Source organism: Apodemus sylvaticus, chromosome 23 (assembly GCF_947179515.1).
Source record: "Apodemus sylvaticus chromosome 23, mApoSyl1.1, whole genome shotgun sequence".
NCBI lineage: Eukaryota > Metazoa > Chordata > Mammalia > Rodentia > Muridae > Apodemus > Apodemus sylvaticus.
The window spans coordinates 33,586,217-33,610,517 of record NC_067494.1 but is presented as its reverse complement, the minus strand read 5'-3'; the positions used below and the strand labels follow the sequence as shown (position 1 = coordinate 33,610,517).

The window sequence follows — 24,301 nt, the reverse complement described above, 5'->3', positions numbered from 1 at the left end:
AACCCGTTGCTACACGGGGCTTCTTTTCTCGATTGCAAAACTCTGTTCAGGAAGTGTAGGCATTTCTTTATAAATCAGGCTGGTTTTCAAAATTAAGAGTTCATAAAACTTTAAAATAAACCACAATGAGGCAATAAGTACACGACCTGGCGAAGCCTCTCGACCAATGAAATAACAAAATTTGTGAATTAAGCCCTTGACCAACTCAATGCATCTGTAATATGGCTCATTATGATAATGAACGCACTGAATTCTTTCACTTTGTTGCAGGAAGTGGATGCTGAAGATGGTCTGAAGAACGCCTGGATACCTTTCGAAAACACATGTGTGGTGGCCACATCCCACAGGAAAGCACAGGTTTATTCCATGAACTTGATACAACGCTCACATCTCTATTTTTAACTTAGTGTTCGGAGATATATACAAGCATGAGATAGTTTTGACATCGAAAGTCAAATGTACAACTTAAAACATCTTACCAAACTGACCGTAAGAAAACCCTCTTCCCTGTATTGTGAGATCCTAAGTTACGGCTGAGTCCTTACAGACAACATGCCTGGCCTGGCCCATCCTTGCGGATGCATCTGCTTTGACAGTCCTTAATTGGGCTACAGTACAAGTTGTAGTAGCTTTGCCATTAAAATATTACAGTAATGAAAACCCGTTACAAACAACAAAGAAGGAACACTTTTGAATAAATGTCTAACCACCCCCCCCACACACATACACACCAAAAAGTGTTGTTTTAAAAGACAACTGTGGTTATTATTATTTATTTTTTTAATAAAAGTATCTGTGGAGTCCAAATCTTCATCTCCGAGAGAATTTTAGCCGGTTGCAAAATCATACACTCTTCTTCTGCGGAGGGCTTAGCTTCCTCATGCCTCTTATCCGGGAGAGCAGCTCTCTGATGAATTCCTAAAAGACATCAAGGATGTTAGTACAAGCAGCCACATTATTGAAGCCTGTGCTTGAGAAGGTGACTGGAGTCACTGACGTCAGCTGAAGTTAATGACTCTTGCTGTCCGTGTTAAACTCTAATGTAAAATGAGAAAAGGAGTTTTAGGGAAGCATAAAGTGCTTAAATGTCACAGTCCAAGCCGTCTCCTTCCGCTCCCCTCTGGATGGAAAGAACCAGGTCACTGTCACCCACTGATATCCTTCCTATGGACCCTCCGGGCACTTCTGACGTCCGTGCTCAGTCTTACAATGTGTATGCACAACATGCGGACATCTTGTAGATACTGACAATGAAGGGCCAGGTTAGAGTCTGAGATTCTATCATTTCCGAGCAGGTTGCAGATGTCCCTAAATGTCACTGGGATCAGCAAAGCTAGACCTCTGGTTCTCACAGCTCTCCCCAGGGGATCTAGTCCCAGACTGCTGGACCCACCCCAGTTCAGTGCATGAGTATAGAAAGTGACAAGGTGCCTTTTGGACAAGCTCCAAAGTGAGACTGATGCTGCTGACAAGTTGCTCACACTGTAGACCTCACGTGGATAAAGTCACACAACCAGAAGTGGAAGTGGCAGCCGTGAGATCGTCAAGGTTTTTGCACGCACGACCCCCAAGATGAATGCAGAGTTGTTTATATAATAAATCCAAAGCATTCCTCATGGCACTTGCCCACAGTGTGTCACATGACCTCCCCACTGCATCTTTGGTTCAGAACGTACTATATGTACACCTTGCACTGTGCATGCTGGTCATGCAGAAACAACACTTTTAGCTCAGATGGGCAACCTCTGCATTGTAGTGGTTTTACTGTGCTTCCCAGGTTTTCTGATATCATTGAAATATAATGGTTTATATATGAAAAAAGAATATTTTCTACTGTCCAATGTAGAAGTGTCAAATTTGTATATCCTTGTACTGTATGGTGTTGGAAGCTTTGATTTTTTTTAATGTTGCTTGCTTTAGTTTTACACACACACACACACACACACACACACACAGAGAGAGAGAGAGAGAGAGAGAGAGAGAGAGAGAGAGAGAGAGAATTTTGGCTTGGGGTTAGGGCAGAACTTCTAAAAAATTTTGAAATGGCTTTAAACACATGTCTTCCATTTTATACTATGTATTTCTATGAAGTGTCTGTTTTTGCAATATTGAACAATTCGATGGTACTCAACCTCTGGGTTGTGACTCCTTCAGGAGTCCTAAGGCCATAGGAATACACAGATATTTATATTATAATTTATAATAGTAGGAAAATTACAGTTATGAAGCAGCAACAAAAATAATTTTGTGGCCGGGGTCACCACAACATGACGAACTGTATCAAAGGGTCACAACTTAGGAAGGTTGAGGACCACTGAGTCATATCAACCGAATCTTGGAAAAAAATACTGCAATGCTCTCATCCTGAAGTCTCAAATAGTTAACCATATTTACCTCTTCATGTAAAAATAAACAAGTACATTGCTAGCATAAACTTCTGTTCTTGCTCTAATAAATGGTAAAACTATATGCGTAACAAAGAATTGTTTTAAAGTAGATTTATTTGTAATTTATAAATGTCTTCATAATTTATTGTCAGTGATTTTTTTGTATTTCTGCTTTAAATATCTCTATACTAAGAGTTGTGTAAAATTTTCTAAGGCAAATACATTGTGTGCATGCATGAAATTATCAGAGAATAAATACAAATACTATGCTAATTAAAGAGACATTCTGTGTGAAAAGGTTCTACTTGGAGAGGAAGTTGCAGAAGCTTTGCTCTAGGGTATACCTTGAATCTTTGGGATTTTATTTTCTTTTATAAATCATACAAACAAACAAAACCAAAATCACATTGGGTGTTAACAATCAGTACCTGCACCAACCTGCGTTAAAACTCACAGAATAAATTCCTGCTATGTACAATCTTCTGTGTTCTATTTGAATCTAAATTTATTTACAAAGAAATGCTCAATGCTCGGGAGACTTACTAAAGTAGTTTCCTGATCTTTATTCATTTAACCATCCATGCTTGATTTACGTAGAGTTGGGATGAAAGCCGGTTCTTCATTCATGGCTGGCAAGTCTGCCCGACACTGAGCTGTGTCCAGTCTTGGAGGTTTGCTGATGGACCAGCAACCAGAGACTGGGCACTGATCTACATCCTATCACTCCTACCACTAAGAAGCTGCTATTTTGCCTTGTAGTTTTAAATGCTCTGCTCCAATCAAAGCCACATTTATTAAGTAACACGTACCATCTTTTCCTGTTTTATATTTGTAAAGACCAAGCTGGCAGCCAGCTGGACTTTCTGGCCAGTGAGGAAAGACAGAATTAAGGGTCATACCAGGGCCATTGGGGAGCAGACATGGATAAACTGGTCTTATGGAAGTATCATGGTTTAATTACGTGGAAATCTTCCAAAAACTGGCTCTCTGGATTTCTCCTCCTGGTAACGATCCAACACAGTCATAAACTATCCAGGCTCTGGGAGCCATGCACCCTTCTTCTCTAGCCTTAGACAACCATAAGCTTTAAGTTGCGCACCACTACCACAATTTGATTTCTAACAGCCTTTGCTAGCATAAAACTAATATGTGCAAATTTTGCTTCAATATTTGAAAAATACAAAGCCTCAATGGTATACTCCATAGGAGTGGCCACACTGAACAGATTTGCTGGTATGAACATTGTTCTTAGCTACTTAGATCACACTGAGTCTTCTTGTCTACTTGACATTTCATGTCAAGCTTTGCCCTACATGAAAATCTTCCTATGTACATGGATGTCTACCTAGTCCTTTTTCTACCAGCAGTATCACTTCAAAATTCCCCGGCACTAGATTCTCATTTGCTTTGTGTTTTCCAAGTTACGATCAGCAGGACAACTGAAACCTGTATGCTTCAATAATTCTCTTCAGCCTAAATAATGCCTTTTGGAGCCAGTCCCACAACCTGGTCAGATAACTCACTCATCTTAATCCCCACTGTCCTTGAGAGTGGACAGTAGAGGAGTAGGACGGAAGCCCTATTTTAATTTTCAGTACACCTATCTTAACTAACTTAAAGAATTTTCATGGATAAAATAACATCATTTTTTTCCCCATTTGTATTGAACGTTCATTCTGAAAACCTAAGTTTCTCAATGTCCACTTCACTCTGTGACTTAAGCGGCCTATAGAATTTGTCACATTCAGTTTTTGTATCACTATTTTGGACAGTTTTATGCTAATAATCGTCATGTATGCAAATCATATGCAAATGACCACAGGAGTCAAGTATTCCACTTTAAATTTCCTCTTTTTATAAAATCCAAGGTCAGAATCAGGAACCTTGTCATTTATTTCATGAAAAATTTTGTACTACGGTAATAAAACTTTCACAAAGATAAAAACCACATGAGGAAAAGCAAAATTAATTAAATTTGTGTATATGTGTGTGTTTGCGTGTGTGTGTGTTTGTGTGTGTGTGTTTGTGTGTGTCTGTGTTTGTGTGTGTTTGTGTGTGTTTATGTGTGTGTGTGTTTGTGTGTGTTTGTGTGTGTGTGTGTGTGTCTGTGTCTGTGATACCACAGCAAAGATATAAAGACCAAAGGACAATCTTGGGGGCTTGGTTCTTTCCCTCCACAAGTGGTTCCAGGGATGAAACTCGACAGTCAGGCTTGGAAGTGCCTTTATCCTCTAAGCCATCCTGCTGAGCTCTCTATTTAATTTTATAGAAACATAACCTTATGTCTATATTTTAATATACTGTCTGTGCATGTGATAATTAATCTTGGTGGTCCATCAATTTGAATACACCTAGAATCAACCAAAACCCAGATTGCTAGGCACATCTTCAAGGGATTTTCTTAATCAGAATATGTTATATCTGAGCTATACTTTCTAGTGCAGTTCACACAACAGACCATGGAAGAAGGAAACCTTTGCTTTTTTGCCTGCCTGCCTTCACTCTCTTTGGCAAGTTCATCTCCCCTGTTGCTGTGGCCATTACTAAATCCAGTGCCTTCAGGATTCCAGCATAGACTGAAAAACATTCTCTCTCTAGGGACTCTCTGCGACTACAACACCAGGTAAGGACTGTTGAGACATCAGCATTGTTGACTGAACAGCTACTGAGTCCCCTGGCCATTCCATTGTGACAACCATCTCTGTATCCTGTAGGTCAGCCTAATAATGCCTCTTTTTAATATGGGTTCCATTAGTCTGTTCAGTTAGAGAATTCTGACTAATACAATATTCATAAATGCTTATTTAAGTTATTCATTAAATTTGCATATTTGGGTATGTGAAAAGCATCAAGATCAATAAGCATTCCCCGTATAGAAATGTGGCCATGACACTTGCCCAGAAGGATTCTGTTAATTTCCCAATGATTCTCTAAGAAGACTCAAGGATTTCTAGTCAAGAATACTTTGGTGGCTGCAAGTCTGTTTCTCCAGGGTACTTTGGGCCAATAAAATATGTTCCATTTATTCCCAAAACTCAGCCTTGGGCTAAGGGACATAGATTTAGTCAGAGGAGTGCTGTCCTTTGAGACAGTGACCTCTGTCCTGAGCCATGAATTAATTGGCCAGCTTCAAAGAGGCTTGTTAGGGCTTGCTGACAGTGCAAGTATTATAAAGACCTTCAGACAAACGAGGCAAGGATGGATGTCCCTGGCGTAGAAGGCCAAAGTGAGGACATAGGAAACCGCTGGAGGTCAGAGGGCCAGACAGGACCTAGTAGGCCACATACTGAATTTTGTCTTTGCAATGGAAAGCCACAGGAGGCCCTGAAGCATCGAACAGTGTGATTGGATCCATTTGCGTCCATTTCAGGGGCAGAGCCAACAGACCCTGCTGCTCCGCTGGATAGAAAGCAGAAAGGAGGGGAAACATAGAAAGTCACCATTTCTCAGCAACTAGCCAACAAGGCGATGCTATTGGCTGAGAACGGGGACAAACTGGAGGGGAAGAAGGAGGTTTGGGATGAGATGACAAGATGAACGTGAGAGATTGCACCTTGGATTGTATCTGCAGGTGTTTAATACTGCCAATGTTACTATGAACAGCACCTTGTTATTTACTGATATTATGTAGCAATGTAATAGATTTTATTTTTTTATGTTTATGGTAACAATTTATTTCTATTTTATGTTTGAGGAAAGAGCTCAGTTATTATTCAAAGCCCTATACCTTCTTACAAAAGCCAGGGCAAAATAAGGACTCTGCACAAATTTTACTCTTAGTATTATAGTCTATAAAAATCTCATTAATATTCTTTTTAAAACCCCTAAAATTATGTTTAACATTCATGGTGAGGCAGAGGAGCAACGTGCCAAGTGGTAAAGAGGAAGTCTGAAGACTTTTGTGAGAGTTGATTTTCTCCCTTCACCATGTGGGTCCTGAAGCCTGAACTCGGATTGACAGGCTTGGTTGCAAGCACCTTTAGCTACCAAGTCATTTCGCTGGCCCAGCCACGTATTCTTTTAACCGCCTTTATGGAGGAAGATTGAACTCGTTAGGAAAAACGCAACCATTGGAACCAAGCAAAAAGCAGAGCTGAGCAAGGAAGCCAATCCGTTTTACTTCAAACTGGGACAATAATTTGGAATTTATAGTCAAGTCTTCGTGAGAGTTCCGGCATGTGGGGAAAAGATGGCCTTTCGTTCCCATTTTTTTCTTAGAATGTGGTTTGAATGAGAATGGTCCCCAGAGGCTCATATATGCTCTGTCCCTGAATGGTGAAACTGTTTTTGGTGCCTGTAGGCCCATATATTTGAATGGTCTGTCCCTAAATGGCAGGGCTGTCTTTGGAAGGACTAGGACATTTGCTTTTGTGTATCATTGGAGGTTGGCTTTAAGGTTTCTAAAGCCCATTCCAGGCCCAGGCCCACCCTTTCTCTGCCTGCAACTTTCCAATAAGATGAAGGCTCAGCTATTTCTCCAGAGCCATGTCTGCCTTCCACCACATTCATCCAGGATGGGCATAAGCCCGATGAAGTCCTTTCTTTTAGAAGTTGCTTTGGTCATGCTGTCTCTTCACAGCCACAAGACAGTAACTAAGACAACCTATGCAGGAAATACTTTTCCCCACAGTAGATAGGGATGTGATCATGGTCCAGCAGAACATAGAGAACTCAGATGCACCTGGTCTGAGGAGGACAAGATGAGCTGAGAGCAGGGGGTACACAGGAGAGTCGCAGAGCCACTAGGTCTAGACTTGTCTCTGTCATATTGACTGATTCTAAATCTCAACAGCTGAGATTTCAATAGATGCTTTCATAAGTACAGGCTAACACTAGCGCCATTGTACTCTGGGAATCAGTACTAGTACATATTATTTTTTTAACCCAGAAAATAATTCTATTTTCTGTCATTAATAGAATTATAATCAATTTTAGTTCTATTAGGCTTAGCATACACTGTAAATTCCAAAATAAGAGTCTCTCAGTGCCACCCAGATCCTCGTAGTAGCTAGTACCTAGTGTTTGTTCTTTCTTATCTACAGGCTCCATCCTAAGCCCTTCACAAATATTTAGCTTTCTCAAGTCTGTGGACAAGGATCTCTACTGTACCAAACCAGAGAAGGCACTTGATTTGAGACATGTGCCAAGAGTTTCTGTTGAAATCAAGATTTGTTTTGACCCTCTAGTCCTACATATGCAGTTCTGCCTTTCAAATGAGTTCACACCCATGCCCAGCGCTAAGCATGAGATGTGTGATTTCTCCAGCCAATGGTCCAGTTTTAGATCTTCAAGGTGAAATTTCCCTCCTTACCCTATGTTCTTTTATGGTGTGTGTGTGTTTGTATGTGTGTGTGTGAGAGCGCGAATATGTGTGTGCATGTGCGTGAGTTTGTATGAGTGTATTACATATATATGAGAGTATGAGATTCTGTGTGTGAGAGAGTATGTGAGCAGGTATAAGTGTGTGTGAATGTGTGAGTGAATGTGAGTGTGTGTGTCTGTGAGTGTGTGTGAGAGTGCGTGTGTGAGAATGTGTGTATGTGTGAGAGAGTGTGCGAGTGTATGTTTATGTGTAAGAGAGTGTGTATTTGTATGTGAGTGTATGAGTGTATATGTGTGTGAGAGTGTGCGTATGTGTGTGTGAATATTGTGTGTATGTGAGAGTGTGTGAGTGTGTATATGTGTGTGAGAGTGTGTGTATGTGTGTGAATATTGTGAGTGTGTATATGTGAGAGTGTGTGAGTATGTATATGTGAGTATTGTGTTTGTGTATGAAATTGTGTGTGTATATGTGTGTATGAGTGTATGACAGTGTGTGTCTGTGTATGTGTAAGTGACAACAATCAACAGGTGTCTTCCTTCGTTATTTTCCTCCTTATTCTTTGACTCAAGATCTCCCCCTGATTCTGAAGTTTGCACAGTCAGCTGGCCTGGTTGCTTGGCAACCTCCTCCTCCCTCTGTCTTCCATCACTGGGTCTGTAGGGACAACCTCCTGTGCCCCGTTTCTTCCATGGGTGCTAAGAATTCACAGTCAAGTCTTCGTGTTTCTTCAGCAAGCGCTTCGCCCACTGAGCCATCTCTCCGTCCCTCTGTGCTCCCCTTTAAAACACAAGCATGTGCAGCGTGGCTCTGTTCTGTGCTCTCGCCTGTGTCCCTGGACCCTGAGCTGGGCAGGCCACAGACAGCCCCCTCTACTTGCCATAGCACCCAGTATTCCAGAAAGTCCTGGCTGCCTCACCCCACAGCACTTTCTAACAGCATGCCATGGCCTATGCCGCACACTCACGCTTCCTTTCCTAAACCCCTTCACTCTCATGCTCTGCCCCTGAGGGGCCTTCAAGTGCCCTCCTCCACTACTTGGTGTAACCCTAGACGGGAGCTGAAGCCGCCTTCCCAAGCTTCTGTTCGCATTTGCAGTTGCACACAGATTGCACAATGCAGCTTTTCACAGGGCCCCCGGGGTACCTTTGTTCGTATTTCACAGCCAGGCGTGAAACAGAGAGACTTCCCATTAATGTGCATCACATTTAATTTAATTCCCAAATGGACGCATCGCCATCTGTCTACAGCTTGGAAGATTAATGGCAGAAATTGGGGAGGACCAAGAGTACAGAGCCTTATTTTCACACGAGTGAGTGACAGTGAGTGGAACATGGGGGCTCCCACTTCCCCGAAGGAAATGAAGCTGGATCTTGAAGGGTGATTGCTGGGACTAAATACCTGCCAGTGTGGGGCATCTGTGACCACAGGGGTCTGGGTTCCACTGTCTCCTTCCTGACAGACACAGGCTCTGCCTATCTCTTAACTCATTATCCACACTTGCAGAAAAACGTGCAAACAATAACTACACTGAAACGTGTGTCCTTCTATCTGGTTCTGGGGTTGCCTCCTCTACTAAACCAGTCAGCTCTTACAAAGCTCTGTACATCTGTCTGAGGACCAGATGACGTAAGCTTAGAGAAAATTGTATTATTAATTAATTAATTAATTAATTAGTTTTTTTTTAAAGGCAGAGTCATACATAACCCAAACTGGCATTAAATTCACTGAGTCACTGAGAATGACCTCGAACCCAGACCCTCCTGCTTGCCTCCATATCCCTAATGCTGACAGGAAATCAACACCTCACCCAGTTTATATGGCACCAGGGACTGGAACCCAGGACATCGTGCATGTTAGGCAAGCCCTCTGCCAACCAAGCCCACTGTCTCAGAATGACTTAAGTCACATTCTAGCAAAGACATGTGGTGCAGTCCGTTCCGCTTTGAGCACTGCTTGAACAGCAGCTTGAGATGATCAGCTTTTAGTTCAGAACACCTTCTCAGTTCCCTCTTCTTTGTTGTGTGAGTTATTTAGAGATGTGTCACTTGATTCCCCCCTGATATCGAAGGCCTTTCTGGGTCCTTCTCTATTACTAACATTTAACTAACCCCACTGTTGTCCAAGAACATATGTGAGATTTGCTTTATGGCGCAGAGTATTTCTATACGGGCAAGCATTCTGTCTGTGCACATTTTATTTAAAAACACAGGCTGTTTCCAGCTCGGGGATTCACCACTGCCTTTGTATGGCTTCCTCTCTCCTAAGCCCTATGCACTGAACATTCCGAGAGAAAGGTTGCATGCGAGCTGCCTCCCACTGCACGCTGCGGGATTCCCATAGGAAAGTGAAAAGCCATTCAAGGCAATTCCCTACCCACAGGGGATGTGACTTTTGTGATACTCAAAGGGGAGACGCATTCTTTTGGGGACTTTCATTCCCTGATGACATGGAGGAGAGATGACAGCATGTGCTCCCTGGTGGGGGTGCATTCCGTACTAGGATCTGGCTCTGGCTGATCTGGATGCAAGAGAGAAGAACACTAAATGGTTGATATGCTACCTCACTACAAGTTATGGGACTGGAGTCATAAGGCAAATGTTTGAATGCAGGGCTCTTGATATCATCTGCATTGGATCGATATGGCTGACCCTGCACTTCACCTTAAGTCGACGCCATGGCAGATTTAACCCTAAGTACTGAGCTGTGTGGTAGAAGCAGCTGGAAATCTTGTTTTCCAAGGGGTCTCAGGCCAGCTGGGGATGAAGATACAGGCATAGGTCCATCAAAGAGGCCTGAGGTGCAGTGCTAAGAATGTCTGCATGGCCCTGGGCAGAGGAATAGCTCATGCAGCCAGCACATAGATCTTCTTCTTCTTCTTCTTCTTCTTCTTCTTCTTCTTCTTCTTCTTCTTCTTCTTCTTCTTCTTCTTCTTCTTCTTCTTCTTCTTCTTCTTCTTCTTCTTCTTCTTCTTCTCCTCCTCCTCCTCCTCCTCCTCCTCCTCCTCCTCCTTCTCCTCCTCCTCCACCTCCTCCTTCTCCTCCCCCTCCTTCTCCTCCCCCTCCTTCTCCTCCCCCTCCTTCTCCTCCCCCTCCTTCTCCTCCCCCTCCTTCTCCTCCTCCTCCTCTTTTTCTTTCTCTTTGTCTCTCTGCCTCTGTATCTGTCTCTGTCTCTGTCTCTCTCTCTCTCTTTCTCTCTCTCTCTCATGACTGGGCAAAGAGGGTCATAGTTCCAAGAGTTTCTTAAAGAGGATATACTCGGTGAACTTAAGGGCTGCAGAATCAAGACTGACCACTCTGGGGCACGATAGACCACCCTTTGCCCTCAGCACTGGGTGGCAGAAGGTGCTGGTTCTGTATGAGTTCGAAAATGGCCTGATCTACTTAATGAGTTCTAAGTCAGCCAGAACCACATCTTGAGACCTTGTCTCACAATATTAAAAAAAGAGAGAGAGAGGATAAAGAGGGAGGGAGGGATGGGAGGAGGAATTGAAGGACAGAGAGGAAGAGAGGGAGAGATAAGGAGAGGGAGAGAGGGACAGTGGGAGAGAGGGAGATAGAGAGGTAGACCAGAGGGAGAGAGACAGACAGAGAAAGAGAGAGGTTACTTTGGAATAAAGTAACCTCTCAATATCCAGTTCCCCCTTCTTTAAGACACTTGTATTAGCTGCCCGTAGCCCTGTGGTTTTTAAGATCTGGACATTCTAGTTTCCTAACCATTAAATCAGGCTAACCATTTTGGCTAGCTGACATAATGTTTTAAATTTGCCTGAGCCATATTCCAGGATAAATTGTATATTTTATTTTTGGCTGCTTCAGCAGATTTTGCCCAAATTTTCCCAAAATACCACCCAAGAGATGCCTGGTATCACCTCAGAAATCACCCTCCAGCTGTTCAGTATGGCAAGGAAACAGCAGGAGAGGGTGGGGCAAACTCTAGCCTCGGGAGACACCTTTTTGCTGCTTTTAATGCAGGAGACACACTTGCTCCAGGAAACAAGGGTTTCCTGAAGACTGGAAAGTGAGTTGAGGCCCAAGAAACAGAGAACAGAAAATAAAGACCCCAGGCTATAAATGCAGGAATCACTGAAGCAAATGCCTAGAAAAGCCATGGTGGTTTATTCTAGAAGAAAAGAGTTGCTCTATACACACTGATCAAGAAACAGTTCTGTTACAGAGCCAGAAGAGGTGACACTAACCCAGGAACGAGCAGGTTCACTCTGCTGCACCCCTGTGTACCCAAGAGTTCCAGTTTGAAATGTCCCCTCTTGAAGAGAACAAAGAATCTCACATAAAGTACCAGGTTCTAGATGAAGTGCCTAGATTCACAAAATACTGCTCCACCATTATGTGAGTAGTGACAGTAGGCAGAGAGGAGACTTGCCCACCAGCCTCTAAGCTGTGCTGGGCGCTCCAGGATACTACTCTCCTGAGCTGTCACTGTTACAGTAAATTTCAATGATGCATCTTCCTTTGAGTTTTATAAGCCACCCCAATAAAGTCATAGGCTCCCTGTGCTGGGTGTGGGGAACTCTCTGGTTTGCTGTTTCCAGTGGCCCACATCAGGGCTGATCAAACATTTGTTTGTCTCCCCAGGAAAAGTCACACAACAACAGCTTACTCAGTGTTCCTCGCTGTAAGCAGGAGAGATGATGCTAATGAAACTACTCCTAGAGTTGGCTGGAAGGATTAAGCAAGTTCATATGTGAAATGATGAGCTTTGGAAAAGCCAAATCACAGTGAATGCTATGCAAATCTTCATCCTTGTTACAACTGTCATTGCTGTCATTGTCTGGCTGGGAAGTGTTCCCCAAAAGGCTTCTATATGGAAAACATGGTCCCAGTCAGTGAGACTATCTCAGTGAGTGCTAGAGAGCTTATGCCGTGGAGTCAGGCTCCAGGCATTACCTCACAGGATATCCACTTCCTGCGCTTCCCTTCCCAGTAGCCATGACATGAAGAAGTTTCTCTGAGACACACTTCTACCACTCTGATCGCTCACCAAGAACACAAGACTCAGTGCTTCGGGACAGAGACCTTTAAAAATGTGAGTAAAATGGATCACCCCACCCCGAGGTCGCATCAAAAAGTCTGTGTAATGCCACCACCACGATCAAAACTTTCATACCAAAGTTTTAAGACGACGTCCTGTCTGCTGTGGTTTGATCGTGTCCTATGAAACTCGTCTTGACTTTTAGTCACTATTGTGACAGAATCAAGAGATACTGTCCGGAAGGGGTGAGTGTGCTGTGAGGTTCTCAGAGTGGATTAATGCCACGATCCCAAGAGTGGATTAATTATCTCAACAATGGATTAGTTATCTTGAACGTGGATTAGTTATCCAAGTTAGCCAGAGAATGGGCTCTCCCTGGCCTCTGTCCCTCTCCTGTGTACTCTGGCTCTTCTGAGCTATGTCAGTGCATCAAAAAAGCTTCTGTCAGACCCAGCACCAAACTTTTAGATAGCTCCCCTCCCCAAGACATTCGGACTATATTTGTTTTCCTGAGCATTCTGACAAATTAGCATAAAATGGATCATGTCTTAGTCCATACAAATTCCCATAAAGAGCACATTACACTATGAAGATGTGGCCCATTTCCCCATAGCCCTGTATGGAAGGTTTGCAATGAAGCCAGATGAAAATACGACGTCACCCATGAGAGACTCAGGGAGAAACACCCGTACAAATGTTTCCCTAGCAAGCCACCAGTGACCACGGATGAGTGTAGATGTCCCTCCCAGTATGACAGGACATAAGCTGAGTATGTCCCTCCCCTCTCATGACAGGGGCTGTCATGAGAGGACCCACACCAGCTTCTCCCACTACAACAGAATGGAGGGCCACAGTTCCTCAGACCCTTGCTTATTTTCTTCTTCTTCCACAACCTGAAGGACTGTGGCTAACAAATCAGCCACCCCACGTCACTTGGGTCAAGTAACTTCCGCTCTCGAGAGGTTACAAGTGAGTGTGTTTGTTCTTTTTCATGAAGAGCTTGAAGTGAATGTGCAAATAATTCATTCCTTCAGCAGCATTTCTCAACAGCTATCACACCACACCACATACACACAGGCATCTCTCTCTCTCTCTCTCTCTCTCTCTCTCTCTCTCTCTCTCTCTCTCTTCACACACACACACACACACACACACCACCACCACCACCACCACCACCACCAGCAGCAGCAGCAGCAAGCATCCAACCACCATAACCCCCCTCCTCCAGCTCTGTCATTTAGATTTGAGCCCAGCGATGCTCCACTGTTCCGGACTAAACGTGAAGCTCCTCCCCCTTCTCCACCAGACTAGCTTCTGTTTAAAACAACCAAAAAAAATATTTTTTTTTGTGCATCTTCAGTCCACACTTCTCCAAATGACCTTGAGTCCTCCTGCCACCCCTACCCCCTCAGTGCTATCTTTGTATCTAAGTCTTTTTTTTTATTTATTTTTTATTTCAGTTCGCTCCTAGCCCTTTCTTTCTCATGGTGTGTACACGTTGCTTGGCATCGTACCACATTCTGTCAGCACTCAGTGCCTGTGTGGTGTTCAGATACAGATCACAACGCACTGGGCACTTTCCAGGCCGCAGCTTTTTAAACTGTGCTGCAGCCCCTTAGAGGTCACGTAAATGAATGTGGGGACTGTGAAAGGTGGGCACCCGTAAAAGTTTCTGAACTCATGGTGACACAGACTTAATAGATCATCAATATACAACGGAGTTGAGGTACTTCTGGCCATGCTTGCCTGGGCCTCGTAGGACCGCTGCCCTAGCCTTGGTTGTGGCTATCAAACAGTCACAGTTTACATTGTGCATATGCGCCCTGTCTCCATCCTACGTCAACTAACGCTCCCAGAAGCACCTTGGCTCAGATGGCCTTTGTTTGTTTGTTTGTTTCTTTGTAGCCTTGGCTGGCTTTCAGTTCAGATTTGAGACTACTTTATGTCATGGACAACACTGGTTTCATTGCACAAACACATTTTTTTTGTTTTTTTGTTTTTTTTGTTTTTGTTTTTGCTCTTACAGAACACAATGGCTTAATTACAGAAAACAAGGACTTTTCCTATTTTCTAATGGTCATTCTTCAGCTTGAAAGTATCAAATTCATCTTTGGGTTGGATGGCGTTAGACAACCAGCACATCTGTTTCATTCCTATGCAGGTTCCTTTAGTCATTTACAAATGGTGAGTTATATGTGTACCAATTCCTTTAAAATAAACTTCTGACTTAGGAAGTCATAGGAATAATGGCTGTGTGAAAAATGTCTCTGGCGAAAAGGGGATCCGCGTAGAGAAATTTTGAGAGTCCTGACGCCAAGCACACCCAGCATTTCCCATACTGTCTGATTCAATCAGTAGCAATGTATTAGAAATCAGGATGCTGATGTAGAGCAGTGGTTCCCAATCTGTGGGTCATGACCCCTTTGGGGATTGAATGACCCTTTTACAGGGGTCACATATCAGATATCCTGAATATCGGACATTATGATTTATAACAGTATCAAAATTACAGTTATGGAGTAGCAGCAAACATATCTTTATGGTTGGGGTCATTGTAACATGAGGAACTGTATTAAAGAGTCCCAGCAGTACAAAGGTTGAGAATGACTGACTTAGAGGCTTTCCTGAGGACATGAAGCTACTGAGTAATCAGACCAGGACTCAAAGGCTGTGCTGATGTAAAGGCATGAGGAACCTGGAATCACGACCTGGAACTACGTACGGGTAACCCGTCTCTGTACCGTGATGTCCAAGATGAGAAATTCCTTTTGGTAAACAACCAAGTTAGGTATTTCAGTCTAATGACCAACAAAACTATTTAAAATAGAGAGGAAACCAAGAGCTGTCTTCTAACTTTTAGATGTGGCAGAGAAAGAATGAAGGATGCACAAAGCACTGTGTCCCCAGGAAGGCTCTATCTTGTGTTCCAAATATGACCCTACCTTCAGTTTTGCCCATTGCCTCTTTTCAACAATGGTGGGCCCTATGTGTAGGGTAACTTGCTACCCTTGAGATTATAGAACAGTGGGCATTAGGAACAGCATGGGATGATACAGAGAAGTCACATTAGATCAAATTATATCACAATGTCAAAAAAGATCCCTACTCCACATTATACATGCAAATAAATAAAAGGAGGCTTTAAGTAGATGGCATGAAAAGTTTAGTGTTTAAACTGAACTACAATAAGACTATCTTTAAAACAACCAAGGCAGTAAGTAGTTTCATTTAAAAAATATCTAACTTTTACTCTTTTTAATCATGTGTATGGTGGGGTGTGCACATGTGGGTATGGGTGTCTGCGAAGACCAGAGCATAGGCTCCCGGTGGAGTTACCGACAGTGTGTGCTTCCCTGCACGGGTGCTGGGAACTGAACCCTGGTCCTCTATAAGACTGGGAAATACACTTAATCATTAGGCCATCTCTCTAGTCCCACAAGAATATCTTAAATAAACTTTTAAGAAATTACTCATCTTGAAAGATGTCATTGATAAACCTGACATTAAATCTTAAAATTACTGTAGAATAAAGGCATTATAAGTAAAAACAAAACAAAACAAGACGAAACAAAAAACCACCTTCTAGTCTGGATTGTTATCCTGGGTATAAACTTATATAAAGTATTCTTTAAAATCAGTATTGAAAATGACAACATAAAGTGGAAACTTAAGGGTTCTTTGGAAAGTTGATTGGATAGTGTTTTGCTGGAGCAAATATGTGAAGGAACATTTTTGTTAAAGCAAACATAGGAAAGAGAGGATGTTCTGCTAAAGCAACTTCATGAAAGGACACGTGATGAAGAATTCTTTGCTAACAACACACATGTACTGGTCCACCTTGCATTGTGTAGTTGAGCTGCATTGGTCAGGACGCCGTAGAGAGAAACACACTAACAAACTTCTGGTGGTGTCCTGCAGTTTGTTGTCTCTTCCGAGGACTCAGGCTGATTAGATGCACATGCTGAGGCAAGAGCCAGGCTGGGGCAAGACACGTGGAGGACACAGGAGTGACAGAGACAGTGCTTGGCTTGCTGGTACAGCTAGCGGGGCAAAGCTTGTGGGTCTCAAGTCTTTGCTGATCTTTGCTTCCCTAAGAGGTACAGCTGAGAACTTTTCCTAGTGTTCCTCCTGGTCCCGTCTGATGACATGAACAGAGGCTGAGGCCTGGCTGTCTCTGGTAAGTTGTGTCGCCAGACTCTGTTGCTAACCAGACTCTACTAAATTGGACTACTAGTGTATCTGTGAAGTGTTTGCGAGTGGATCAAGCTGCCACTGCAAACGTGTGAACTGAACGGCCAATTTCCAGAAAACACAGATGGAAGTTGCTCCAAAGAACCTTTCTAAACAAGTCCACCTCTCCCCCTTGTGTTCTTCCCCCCTCCCTCAGTATCCTTTCTTTCCCACTACCTCTGGTGCGTGGTAGACTACAAGGAGGGTTAAAGCATTTAAGATTAAAAGTAAGGTTTGAAAAAAAATTAAAGTTACACCAGAATTCCAAAGAAACATGGACAAAAACTTGGAAATGTAAATTTCTAAAGAAAAGCACTCACAGATATAGACAACGCACTGCTAGCTAAGCACACACATCCCACCTCACCCCTGCAAGACTCCAATCCTTCTAGCCAGCAATAGTGAATGATCTATTGAAATGATGAGATCTCATCAGATTAGCAGAATTTTCAAAGTTCAATAATTTTAAGCATTGTGAAAATATGGATGCAGGAAATCCACACTTACTGGTGAACATGGAACCAAACCAAACATCACACCACCTCCTGCTATAGTCCTTGAAGAAATTCTTGTATACGAGACAATAGGCCCCTAATAAGTATTGTTCTCCCAGATTAAAAGCTGAACAGAGTCCAAGCAGTTACCAGTAGAAGAGTGGCTAACTGTAGTAGAGACAGAAGGAGAGACCTGAGTTTTGAGAGCTTTCCTCTGACCCCTCCATATGTATTGTGGCACACACATAAGCACACACAATAAATAAAGGTGAAAAAAAGAATGCTCTCCATGGCTAGCCAGATGTCTTGGCGGCTGAAAACATTTGCTGAGCCAGCCTGTGACCTAAGTTTGAGCCTCAGAGCTGCCACATAAATGTGCTGGATGCATCGGTGTCAATATGTGGTCCTGGCGCTCTTAGGGTGAAATGAGAGGCAGAGACAGGAGAAACAGCTTGACGCTCACAGGCTAGCCAGCCCGACACGTGCAGAATGGTCTCTCATAGCAGCATGAAAGACCTTGTCTAAGCAAGGTGGAAGGAGAGAACCAACTCCTGACTATTGTCTTCTGACTTCCACACCGAGGTGGGGTGTCTTGCCACACAATGTACCCCCGCACACTAATAATATTAAATAAAAATGTTTGTCTTAGGGTTTCATTGCTGTGAACAGATACCATGACCAAGGCAACTCTTATAAGGACAACATTTAATTGGGGCTGGCTTACAGGTTCAGAAGTTCGGTCTATTATCATCATGTTGGGAGTAGGGCAATGTCCAGGCAGGCATGGTGCAGGAGGAGCTGAGAGTTCTACATCTTCATCTGAAGGCTGCTAGAAGACTGGCTTCCAGGCAGCTAGGATTAGGGTCTTAGAGTCCATACCCAGAATGACACACCTACTCCAACAGGACCACACGTCCTAATAGTGCCACTCCCCGGGCCAAGCATATATAAACCATCATACTCTGTTCCCTGGATCTCATAGGCTTGTTCAAACACAAGAGTCATTGGGGCCATACCTAGCCATAGCAAAATAAAAAATTACATTTAATCCAACTTCCAAAGTCCGCATAGTCTATAGCAAGCTCAAGAATGTTCAAAGTATGACGTTCAAGGTCTCTTCTGAGATTCATGCAATCACTTAACTGTAATCCCCAAAGCAAGACAGGAAACCAGGTGGGCAAACTCCGAAGTCTGCATCTCCATGGCTGATGTCAAAGTGGTCTTCAGATCTCCACTCCCTTTTCATCTTTGTTGACTGCAACAAAGTTCTTCTCCTATTTCCTGTTGCAGCTTTTCTCGGGAGGTATCCCACAGCTCTTTAACATCTTGGGCTTTCTAAGTCAGATTCTCACCTTCTTGTTCTCATGTCTGGGATCCACACATGATCTTCTGGGCTTCTCCCAAGGGCTCGAATCACTTCTCTAACTCAGCCTTCTGTAGAACTCTGGGCTCTGGTTGACTCCATTCCATTGCTTCTGCTGCTTTGGTGATCGTCCCATGGTCCCGGCATCTCCAATATGCTGGGGTCTTCAACTGCAACTAGGCTTCACCCTAGCCTCTCATAGGCGCTTTTTATGGTGCAAAGCCTTAACTTCTTGGCATGACCCGTTCAGTCCTGAGCCACCAACTGCAACAGAGACTGCACCATCACCAATGGCCTTCCCTGGCCTGTCACAGTGTAGAGCCTCAGCTGCTCTCCACGAACCCTTCATATCTTCAAAACCAGTATCACCTAGGCGAGTCTTACACATGACCAAGTCCAGCTGCAGCATGAGGCTATCTCAAGGAAACAGCTTCTTCGTGCTCTCGGGAAACACTTCCCAGAAGAGTTCACCTCAGTGCTGCTGGTCTCTTCTTAATCACTGCTAATTCCTTAGCTCCAGCTAACCAGCATCAATTGTCCAAGTATTTTCCTTTCACTCTTGACTATAAAGCCAGAGCCAAATGGCCAAAGCTGCTCAGTTCTGCTGCTTGCTGAAGCTGGAACAAGCCCCACCTCCCTTATTCTATTACCAGCCTTCTATTTTCCAGCTCCCTCACTGCTTAGGCTTGGCTGTCCTGGAACCTTACTCTGTAGAACTCAGAGATCTGCTTGGCTTTGTCTCCTGGGATTAAAGGTGTGTGCCAGCACAGCTGGACCTAAGCTTTTCTTCACCTATAACTTGCTCTGTCCCAGGCTGGCCTTGAACTCCGAGATCTGCTTGGCTTTGTCTCCTGGGATTAAATATATGTACCACCATGCCTGGACCTAAATTTAGCTGTGTGGGATCTTGCCCAAAAGTCCCACTTCCTTAATCTGTTAGAACCTAGAACACAGGATCCAGATCCAATCTACTTCTTGGTGTCCTTTCAATACTTCCAGGCTGTTTTGAGACTTCCGTTTTCAAAGCAATTAACCTAAATCTCTTCATCTTAGCCTCAGGCAGACTCTTTGGACAACGTGGCAAATGGCAGCCTTATTCTTCACCACAGAATACCAGAGAACAGTCTCTAGGCCACATACTGAAGTTCCTCCCCCACTGAAAACTCTTGGGCCATGTCTGCACAGTTTAAATTGCTCACAGCAACAAAGTCTCCCACCTTCCTACTAGGACAGCCCATTAAGCTCCATTTAAACCATTCTACTGCTTTCCAAATCCAAAGCCCCCAAATCCACATTCTTCCAAACACAAGCATGGTCAGGCGTATCACAACCATATCCCGGTATCAACTTCTGTCTTAGTTAAGATTTCATTGCTGTGAACAGACACTGTGATTAAGGCAACTCTTACAAGGATAACATTTAACTGGGGCTGGCTTACAGGCTCAGAGGTTCAGTCCATTATCATCAAGGCAGGAGCATAGCAATGTCCAGGCAGGCATGGTGCAGGAGGAGCTGAGAGTTCTACATCTTCATCTGAAGGCTGCTACAAGACTGACTTCTAAGGCAGCTAGGACTAGGGTGTTAAAGCCCACACCCACAGTGATACACCTACTCCAACAGGACCACACCTAATAGTGCTACTCTCTGGGCTAAGCATATACAAGCTGTCACAATGTTTTAGGAAGACTATTATATAGTAAAAGAAGACAAGAACAAATTACACAATTCATTGAATTAATACCAAAGTTAGGCAAAATAAGCAAGTCTAAAAAGAAAAAAAAGAAAACTTGCAAAATATTATTGTAAATTAAAAAAGAACCCCAAATAGAATAACTTCCGTGTGTACTTGTGACTACTGGGTGGACACAAAACTCTGGTTTGCCTTTGCTGGTTTGTCAGGACAAGACATGAGGAGAGAAGCCCTGCAAAGATCTGTAAAGAATTATCTGAGTGAATGAGTGGATGCCTACAGGTGTGGTTTGGAAGTGAAGAAAGGGGTAATAGCAAGCCCGAGACATGGCTCTGCAGTGACTAGCACTTGTCGCTCTCCCAGAGGACCCGGGTTCCGTTCCCCCATCCACACATCGACTTACAACTGCCTGTAACTCCAGTCCAGGGGATCCAGTGCCCTCTTCTGTCCTCTATTGCCACCAGGCGTGCATGTGGTGACTTATAAGCAAGCAAAACACTCATGCACATAAAATGGAAAACAAAGACCGTTTTTTAAAGCATTGGAGGATGGGCAACACTTATGTTGTTGATGTGCGTTAGGGAGAAAAATGTAGAAAGTAGCCACTGACCCAAGACACTGTGAAGGCTCTCAAGGGTGTTTCATTAAACCTGAGTAAGTAAGGATCTGGGAGAATAAGAGAAGAGTGGCTTTTAGGCTTCCCTCTTTATAATGAGATAAAAGGGGGAGGGGCAAAGAGGGGAGAAAACAGGACAAGGCATTAGGAGAAATGAAGAGATTAGAGAGGAGAGAAGAGAACGGGAGGTCAGGGCAGGAGAGGGAAGTGGGATCAACACAGCCACAGAAAGGATAGCATTCCCTGGGAGCTTGGAACGCTAACTCCAGGCAGCACACAGTCACCGGATTTCTAAACAGGCCCTGAGGGGCCCTCGCAGCAACCCCTCCAGTTCCGGAGTTTGTAACAAGCCTCCTCTGAAACCTTATTTTCCAGCTCTCTTCTGGGTCCTTTGGCTTTCAGCATCCACCCCCACCACCTACATATGGGCCTGCCCCAGCCTGCGCCAGAGGCAGCAGATGGACACATATTTTCTAATTATCACCAAGGCCAGGTGTCTGGGGGCCTGCCCTGGTCATTCAAGGTAATTAATCTGTTATGTTCATTGCTGACAATGTGATGTTTCCCAAAAGATGGGAACCTGGAAAATAAGGAAGTAGCCAATCTTGGCTCTGTACATAAACTACACTTAGGTCATCCTTTCCCGTATTCTAAACAACGTAGAAATAAGCTGAATAGTTATTAAACAGTAACTCTTTAATTAGAAGTATTTCCCAACACAGGGCTCTAAAACATCACTCTCTGAAGAATGGTGTCTTTCTTTACTTCCAATGTACTGTGGATGTACCGTCTGTATTCTTGACCATACTACCCACTCGTGGCGAGGTGGAGGCGGAGGCGGAGGTGGAGGAAGATGCAGAGAGTACAGAGGAAAAGCTGATGAAAATTCTTAAGGGTGAGATACTCAGGGTCCACCAACCCTGCCCATGCCTATATGGCTGTGTGTTCTCCCCACTTTGCTTCCAAGAACAGTCACTGCCCCAAAACTGTACAATGATGGGCTTCACTTGCCCCTGGCCCAAGTTTAATATCAACCGCCTAAAATCTAAGGATTTCTTTAGAGTTTTTGTTTCCTTATTTGTCATTGTTGTTTGCTTTTGTTTTGTTTGAGAGCCAAGGTCTTGCTAGATAGCCCAGACTAGGCTTAAGTCCAGCCATCTTCACCTTTAGCCTCTCAAGTACTGGGATTCCAGGTGTTCACTACACCCAGCTTCAAGGGCAAGTTTGTGCTGGTTAGCTTTTGGTCAACTTGATGAAAACTAGAGCTGTCTGGAAAGAGTGAAACTCAACTGAGAACACGCTTCTATCAGATTGGCCTGTAGGTAAGACTGTGGCTCATTCTCTAGACAAATGGTTGGCATGGAAGGGATCAGCCCATTGTGGGTGGTAGCACCCCTGGGCAGGTGGTCATGGGTTGTATAAGAAAGCCAGCTGAGGAAACCATGAGGAGCAAGCCAGGAAGCACAGTTCCTCCAAGGCTTGCCCGTCAGTTTCTGCCTCCAGGTTCCTGCCTCACGGTTCCGCCCTGACTTGCTCTCATGCCAGTCTATAACCTAGAAGGTAAATAAGCTTTTTCCTTTCCAACTTGCTTCTGGCTATGATGTTTATCACAGCAACAGAACTAAAGCAGCAGACAAGGTGAGGGCCCAGCAATGTGCTAATAGTGTGAATGGAAGAAAGACGTCCCAATTCCCCAAAGTTAGGAGAAGTTAGAGAAGTGGAGGGTGGGATGCTGTACAAGGTGTTTCTCATACTAATGTCCTGTTTCCCAGTTGGTTCTTGATTGATCAATAAAGATGACAGGGACGCATTGCTGGGGACGGGGGGCGGGGGTGGTGGAAGGAAAGAGGCAGGACTTCCAAGGAGCCCCAAACACTTCATATTCCAGAGCCTGCTCTTTGTTAGAAACTAGGTAAAAGGTCGCATTCTAGAGCCCACCCTTTGTTAAGAGCTAGGCAAAAAGGCCTTGAATAGGTGATCCTGGCCCCGTAAGGTAACTGGAAATGAGCTAATTATCTGCTTATCTTGTTTCTGTAAACTGCTTATGCCATTACCCCTACCCAGGAGTTCACGCAGCTATAGACCTCCAAGAAAATAGGAAACTAAATGGTCCACAGAGCTTGGGCTCCGATAATTTAAGCTGATTGGCCTAAAAACTATGGAGTGGTACAAATCGATTGGCTCTCACTACGTGGGCTCTCGATGCTAAGGAATGATTGGTTTGTGATTCACAGGCTTTGTTGTAAACTTATAAAAGCTGTCGCAATTCTGCACTCGGGGTCCACAGTCCTCTACTCCTGCACGGTGTACGGCTGTGGAACCCAGAGTTCTGGAATAAAAATCCTCTTGCATATTGCATCAAGACCGTTTCTTGAGAGTGATATGGGTGTCGCCTTCCAAGGCGTGGGGCGCTGGGGTGCCCTCGTTTATTTTTCCGGGTCTTACAGAAACACAAGTAACCAAAGAGCAGCTTGGGGTTGTTGAACAAGGAGAAGGTAACTGGGACACTAAGCTAAGGGCAGATTAAAATGTGCTGAGCTAAGAGTATTTTGAAGGGCATGCTAGCTGTGGGAGACTAGAAGCACCCAGCAATTGAGCCAATGAGGCAGGTTGAAATTGAGCTAAGTGTGTGTCTATGATTTTCATCCGTGGATCCAATATTCTCAGGGTGGGGACTAGTAGTGTAGTGTGCTCTGAGCTTAAAGTGGGGTAGCAAAACTATATGCCACAGGACTTTCCTCTTCGGACAGGCGATGCTAACAGCTGAAAAGTGTTTAAAATAACAAAACTGTCACCTGGAGAACCAGTTAGATATCAAAAAATCACATCAAAATCTTATTACTTTGACTGTGTAAGTTGCCCAGGAGACCAGGCAGGAAAAAATGAATTACCATAACACATCCTGATGTGCTCATCCAGGGGATGCTGGGATATAATCACAGCCATCACAGCCCTACAAAAAGGTCTATTCAGGCACACTCCTTGATGAAAGAGTCAATATTTACTTTATCTAAGGGCTGAGGGAGGATTATAGTTCAATCCACCAGCTGGCAGGGACTGCCAGAATTGATACTGCTTTTCATTATCTGAAAAGCAGTTCATGGGATCTGCTTCAGGCGAGGTCTTGCTGCGGGTGCTGTCAAATGACTTCTGCCGACAGAAATTCCTGATGGCCTTAGTCACAGCCCAGTTTTGATTTCCCTCCTTTA

The 24,301-nt window shown here is 43.9% G+C and overlaps 1 protein-coding gene across 1 annotated transcript in view; it reads right to left on the bottom strand.

The window, feature by feature from the left end:
* Positions 1–757: 757 nt before the first annotated feature.
* Positions 758–24,301, bottom strand: part of Ppp1r14c (protein phosphatase 1 regulatory inhibitor subunit 14C) — a 100,272-nt gene continuing 76,728 nt past the window's right edge. Inside the window, exon 4 of the mRNA XM_052169706.1 lies at positions 758–918. Coding sequence (XP_052025666.1) covers positions 844–918 — 75 coding nt within the window. The 3' untranslated portion in view covers positions 758–843. The remainder of the gene's footprint in view (positions 919–24,301) is intronic.